General features: G+C 53.8%; 1 protein-coding gene across 1 annotated transcript in view; it reads right to left on the minus strand.

The window, feature by feature from the left end:
* Window positions 1-2892, minus strand: part of PDK2 (pyruvate dehydrogenase kinase 2) — a gene marked incomplete at its 5' end in the record, with an annotated part of 15666 nt that extends 12774 nt beyond the window's left edge. Inside the window, 2 exon segments of the mRNA NM_001133610.1 lie at window positions 721-862; window positions 2733-2892. Of these exon segments, the coding sequence (NP_001127082.1) occupies window positions 721-862; window positions 2733-2850 (260 nt within the window).
* Between the last annotated feature and the right edge of the window lie 4255 nt (window positions 2893-7147).

Below are 7147 nucleotides of genomic sequence, written 5' to 3' on the forward strand. Positions count from 1 at the left end.
GAACCAGCCCAAGATTTCTGCAAGGGTGCCACCAAAGTCAATGAGGATTAGCTATTTACATGCCCAGTGACAAGGGACACCCTTGTTTATTCTTCACGTGACTAGCCTTTGGCTAATTTCACCCAGTTACTTAACTTGAGTTCTTGAGTGAACTCTGCTGAGCCTTTCCCTCTGTTCCTGCTGCAGTGCGCAATAAACGTTTGGTCTTTGCCTCTCCAAAGCTCTTCGGGAAGGTACTGTGCCATCCTTGTGTGTATCTGAGTATTTTCCAACATCCAAAACAGTCTGTCTTGCAGCTTGGGTTATGTAATTTATTTGAAAACTTGCTTCTTGTTTCTGCTTCCCAAAAAGTTACCCCCAAATAAATACTGCCTAACAGCTACTGGAGTTCCAGGTCTGGGCTGCTGGCTAATGCTGACATCAGCCTGACTTGGGGTTTTGGCTGTGAAAACCATGCTTTCCTGGGTGGATCCTGTGTTTCCAGAGAAAGGTGGGTGGTAAGAAGAGGGCTAGACACAGAGACTAGGAGCTTGACCTCAGTGCTGCTCTGGCCTCGGATTCCCATGTGATCCTAGGCAACTCCAAGCTCTTGGGGCTTTGGTGTCTCCTGTCTGTCCCCACCCCACCCTCAAGGCTGCTAAAAGCTTGGAGACTCCATCCCTGAGCCCAGGGACACTGGCGATGGAGTGGGAGGTGCAGGGACTGAGCCAGGGGTCTCACCAGCTCTGCACCAGCTGCACAGAGGGTGTGCTCAGCACCCGGTCAGGAAGCAGGTTGATCTCTTTCATGATGTTGGCCAGGCGCACAGGCAGCTCCTGCCTGAGGAAGGTGAAGGAGGTTTTCTCACAGGCATTGCTGGATCCTGGCAGGAGAAAGAGGGGTGAGCCACACAGCCACAGACTATGAAAGCCAAAAGATGTCTCGGCCAGGTCAGCTAAACCCTTCATTAACTGGAGGCTCAGAGAGCAAGTGACCTGCCCAGGGCACACAGCAAGGCTCCCCATCCCCTGCAGGGCTCAAACACCTACACCCCATGCCTAACACTTCAGGGGGTGGCATCCTCTCCTCATCCCCAGCTGAACCCTGCTTGCCTTTAACCACAGTGGACGGGGCCACTCCTGGGCCCATTTGGAGCTGCCTCTGGCCTCAGTCACCTCACTTCTCTTTCCTTCCCTCCCAGCACACTCACTTTGAGGGGCTGATCCCAAGGGGGCAAAGGAGCCTGGGAAACCCGTCCCTACCTAGGACTGGGCTCTGGCTGAGGGGGGCTATGGCTAGACCACCACTGCAGGCTCCCAGTGTTGTCTCTGGCCAGCCCACCTCACCCAGCCTGGCCTGAATGCCCATGTAGGGCTGCTGTGTCTTAATGCCCATCTCTGGGGCAAACAGGCCCGAGAACAGGAGTCCAAATGCCTCGGTCCTTGTCTGGCGTCAAGATGGAGAGGGTGGGGGACCGAATACGGCCTTGGCCCGGGGTCAGGGGCCCTGGGTTCCAGTCCATCAGGCTCTGCTTCCAACTCTGTCACCCAGACCATGCCATTATCCTTTTGAAGGTCTCAGTTTCCCCCATAGTACTACAAGTTGACCAAACTGTACTGTGAGCCCCCCACAGCTGTGACGTTTCTGTAATTAGGGTGCAGTTTGTGGGGACAGCTGCTGGGGGCTAGGGGTGGGCCCAGGAGGCTTTCCTACCTGGGGGAGGTTCAAGACTCAGACAGGGCAAGGGTGCAGGCAGACAAGTCCTGAGGAACAGGTGCCTTATGTCTCGGCTGCCACCTCCCGGTTCCCGCCCCATCATTGACGCAGCTGCAACCCAAGCTAGGCACTATCAACTCAACTCTTGAGAGACTGCCCCCCACCCCCAGTCCCCAGCTGGCACCATGGAAATACCACACAGACAGACAGGGCCCACACAATGCCCATTTCAGCCGCCACGTTGGCACAGCCTCCCTCCTGCCCCAGGGCCACCCCCAGGATGCTGGTAGTGGGTGATCCTGACCTAGCAGCCCTGGGGCAGCCAAGGGAGGTATAGGCGGCTTGACTCCACATCACGGTGCCTGGGGCCCCTGCCCAGCTGGGGAAAGGCTGCCAGGCCGGAACAGATTTGATCTTCAAGTGTCCTTGCCCACTGGGGCAGCTAGGGTCCAGCTCCTTCTGTGGGTGGACATCTACCAGTCAGGGCACTCTTCCCCAATGGCATCTTCTGAAAGAGCCCCCTTCCCCAACTGCCCCTGGCTTAATCTCACCCTCTGCCCAGGGGTGTCTGACCCTTCATGCCCAGTCCAGGTCTCTCTCCAGATGGCTGCACCTCTCAACCCTGCCTCCTCACTCCCACCAGCAGACCCCCGGTTTCCTCTGGTGGGAGGAGGGGCCCCTACTCCTCCAGTCATGAGGACAACTCCCATTAACCCTTTAGCGTCTGGATACCACCCTACTCCCTTCCTGCAGTAACATCACAGCTTCACTGCCCCTTACTCTTCAAGACCCCTCATGAGGCCCAGGAAGAAACCTCGGGACCGTCCTTGTAAATGCCCCCCATTCCCATCAACAGCCCCATCGAGAGGCCCCGGCCGGTTCCTGCTTCCCCATTAACTCTTTCCTGCCTGTACCCTTCCAAACAACCCTTCTCTGTCACTCGGGGCCTTTCTTCTCCTCCGTCCCCCTAGCCCCCGGCTGCCCCTCCCAGCGCCTCGCGGGCCTCCGCTGCCAGCCGCCTCCCGCCCACTCCGTACCGAAGTCCAGAAACTGCTTCATGGACAGCGGGGACGGGGAGAACTTGCTGAAGTGCTCTATGTACTTGGGCGCCCCTGCCAGGGACGCATTCTTCAGCAGCGCCCAGACCCAGCGCATGGCTGCGGCGGCCGCGACTCGGGTTGTGGTCCCCGCGCGGGCAGCGCTCGCGCACCGTTCGGCCCAGCGACGCGGTTCGGCCACCTCCTCCCTACCCTTGCCCTGGCGGGCATTCCAACGCCCAGCCAATCGGCTCGTCGTGGCGCCTCGACGTCGCCAATGGCCACTCACAAACAACTCCGGGCGAACCAATAGCCTTCCGCCCCGGCACGTGGCTTCCCCGCGGACCCGCCCCCTTAACCCACGCTTTGCCGGGGCGGCCTGTTGTTTTGGGGAGGCCGCGCCGAGATCCCACCTCCCCCGTGTTCACTCCTCCCTTTCCTCCCCGGGTCGAAGCCCGGGTTAACCCCTTCCTTCCCAGAGCCCCGCCAGCCCTTTCGCTTCCTCTTCCACCCCTGCCTTTCCCTTGCTACCCCCTCGCATCTCCTTCATCTGCAGGCTCCTTTTAACCCTTCCTTTCCAGAGTTGTCTAGGTAGCTTTCAACCAATCCCTTTTCTCCAACTCAAAGGTACCTGTTTCACCTGTCGTGATCTTTACCTATCCTCCCTTAACGGGTCTTGGGGATTCCCAGTCCGGATGACAGTGACCCAGACTGCGAATATTTGCAAAATTTGGAACCAGGGTGCAAGGCTATACGAATCCGTCCCGTATATGTGCAGCCCACCCTCTTCCACAAAGGTCCAAGCGGCTCAGGAAAAGGCGGAGTTTGCTTTTCCAATTGAAAAACATCCAGAGTAAAAACCATCACTACTAGTGGCGGTGGAGGCAGCAGCTATCGTCCATGCCAGTTAACACTTTCATTTTATTATATAGCTCATCTGACCGAACATAAAGCCTTGGACATCTAGCGCGACCACCTGAGAAAGCCACCTCCTTCGCACCGGGCTTCCTTAGAGTAAGATCCCAGGAGGTGAAGTGTCTCTGGGAGGCCCGGAGCCCGTCCTTCATCAGCAGCCCCGCTTCTCTTGGAGAAAATATGATGCGCCCTCTTGTGGCCGAACCTGGTATCTCCCATCGTGGGCTTAGGGCCCGACCCGCCACTTTGATGCTTTCTTTGCCCGGTGACATTAGCCTAATACGTGTTAGGCTTTATGCTGGGAACAGGGAACACAGACAGGATCAAGAAATGGCCTTTTTCCTCGATGATTTCATTTCTAAGTTTCAGAGATAGCTATATAAGTAAATAATTAGCTATAACTGAATGTGATTGTAATACAGACCTCACAGAGCAAAGCTTCACAAATGGAAGGGCCTCTTAGCTGGATGAATAATAAGCTATATGCCAGGCACTGTTTGCAGACATTATCTCATTTAATTCTCTATTTTATTATTCTTAGCCTCATTTCATAGATAAGAAAACCGAGACTCAGGGATCATTCTCAACTGCAAATCTGACCTTATTACTTCCTTGCTCACAGCCTTTCGATGGGCTATTTTTTTTTTTTTTTTTTTTGAGATGGAGTCTCACTCTGTCGTCCAAGCTGGAGTGCAGTGGCACAACCTTGGCTCACTGCAAACTCCTCCTCCCAGGTTCAAGCGATTCTCCTGTCTCAGCCTTCCAAGTAGCTGGGATAACAGGCATGTACTACCATGCCTGGCTAATTTTTGTAATTTTAGTAGAGACAGGGTTTCACCATGTTGGCCAGGCTGGTCTCGAATTCTTGACCTCAAGTGATCTGCCCACCTCAACCTCCCAAAGTGCAGGGATTACAGGTATGAGGCACTGTGCTAGGCCATCAATGGCTCTCTTCTTCTTACTGGAGCCTTTCCAGTTGTCACACAATCGACTTTTGCTTAATTCTCCAGACTCCTCTCTCTACATTCCCCCACGCAGCCCCCAGCCATACCTGTCTGCTGCCTTGAACCAGCCTCTAATCTCGAAGCCACTGCAAATGCATCTCTTCTGTCTGGATCATTCTTTCTTCCCAGCTTCACCTGCCCATTCTTCAGGTCTCAGCTGCTTAGTCATCCCTTCCTCCTGGAAGCCCTCCTTGATCCTACCAAGCTGGGTTATAGGCTCCCTTCAAGGGCTCCTTAGATCTCCTGATCTTAGCAAATATTCGCAGTCTGGGTCACTGTCATCCAGACTGGGAACCCACAAGAGCCCTTAAGAGAGGACAAGGAAAGATCAGGACACATGAAACAGGTACCTTTTCGAGGAAAGGGATTAGCTGAAAACTACCTGGACAAATCCAGGAAGGAGGGGTTAAAAGGAGCTGATGGTAGCTCTTATCAATTGAGTGAAAATTGTTTGCCAACTGATCTGTTTTCCTGCTAGACTTTAAGCTCCATGAGGGCAGGGCAGGGGTTGTATCTGTCTTATTCACTGCCCTATCTCTAGCATCAGGCAGTACTCAGCACGTAGTAGGGACGACAGGGTGAAAAAGAAGACAGGGCGAGCAGGGGAGAATACCACAGAGATATTCCAGAGAACCACCAAACATCCACTGGGCTAGCAATTAGGACGTGATTGATGATGCTGGTGAGTGCAGTTTTCAAGTGCACAGAAGAATATATAGAATATTATGTACAAAAAACCTGGCCCTCACTTTGGGAGGCTGAAGTAGGAGGATTGCTTGAGCCCAGGAGTTCGAGACCAGCCTGGGCAGCATAGCAAGATCTTGTCTCTACAAAAAATGTAAAATTAGCTGAGTGTGGTGGCATGTACCTATAGTCCCAGCTACTTGGGAGGCTGAAGTAGGAAGATTGCTTGAGCCCCAGAGGTCAAGGCTGCAGTGAGCCAGAGCCATGACTGTGCCATGGCACTCCAATCTGGGTGACTGACTGAGACCCAGTCTCAAAAAAAAAAAAAAAAAAGCCTATTTCTGTGCCTAGCAATAAATGGTAGCTATTGCTGTTATTGTCAAAATTAAAGTAACAAGGAAAAGGCCATGGCCTCTAAGGCTAGGTGTAGGAGAGGGAAAGAGATTTCCCATGACCCTCACCTTAGGCTGGACTTCCGTAATGTGGGCTCTGAGCTTGGATAAGAACTCTTTCTGCAGAGCCTGCTGCAGGGTGCTAACAGCAGTGGTGTGATGTGGTACATCGTAGTCAAGTTTGGTTAGGTGATGCCGAGTAAACCGCACCCCCACCGATTCCCAAATCTCCCACTATATGTACAATGTGGGTTGGTGGGGGGACTCTCCAAGGAGCTCAAGAAACTTGGCATCGCAGAGGGTTCTTTTACAGTGGGCATTGCTACATCTCTGCCAGTTATGTTTCTTTCATAATATGTAGCTTACGCTAGTTCTGAAAATGACTTATCCTCAAGTGTGTGTGTGTGTGTGTGTGTGTGTGTGTGTGTGTGTGTGTGTGGTCTTCCTCAAGCAGTGGCTCACAGGAGACTGGGGGGTCTGTGAAACTGGCCAGAGGGATGTGTAAACACCCCTGTCTTAAGCAGGAAGTGGCTGTTAAGGACAAGATTGGGCCGAGCTTTGACAACCCACACGTGTTATGCCCGAAGAACTGGATCCCAGATTCTAGAAAATAAAGTGTGGTCTCCACTCACTGGGTTCTGAGAGCTTGGCAGCTCTGGGTAGGGGCTAGGGTTTTCCTTGGGAAAGTGGACATTCCATTGTCAGCCACCCTGGGAAGGGGCAAATCCCGGCACAGAAAGTGAGGAGGGGGAAAGGGGCGGACATTGGGCCCAGAACCCTGTTGTGAGCTGAGCACTGGTGGAGGGAGGTGGGGCAGACAGCTGCCACCACGAGGAGGCTGGGAGGCACCCAGGCATCAGGTAGGTCTCCCAGAACAGCCTGGGTCTGTGAGCTCTGAGCATATCTGACCTGGCTTCTACCTCCGCGCTTCTCTGGGTAGCAATTTCCAGCCTCCAGTGAAGTCTTGCCAAAGTTCACAGCCTTAAGGAAAATTAACAGAAGGACCTAGGCCACATTCCAAGTCACAGGGGGAACAGCCTTACTCCATTCCCCAGGCCTGTGTAGAGGGGACAAACCGAGGGCAGAGGAGGAAGCTGCTTTGGGAACCCAGGACATGGCAGGAAGCAAGGCGAAGGCTTGATCCATGTGCTGTGGCCATGTAAGCCAGGTGCTCAAACACTCCCAAAGAGCTTCTGAAAGACCAGAGCTCTCAGCTCCTGGAGGCTGGACCTTGTGACAGTTCAGTCTCTGCAGCCTTGGATCAGTGGTTTACCTTCTGATCTCTTATTGGCGCCTGGTGGTGGTTGTGGGGAAACCAAGGCAGAAAAGCAGGCTGTTATCTGAATTCAGCCCAACTAAGGGCTCTCCTCTCTCCACCCTTGCACCCAGCCTCCCTCCACAGCCTGCCAGGACTGCCTGT

Source organism: Pongo abelii, chromosome 19 (genome assembly GCF_028885655.2).
Source record: "Pongo abelii isolate AG06213 chromosome 19, NHGRI_mPonAbe1-v2.0_pri, whole genome shotgun sequence".
NCBI classification, from domain to species: domain Eukaryota; kingdom Metazoa; phylum Chordata; class Mammalia; order Primates; family Hominidae; genus Pongo; species Pongo abelii.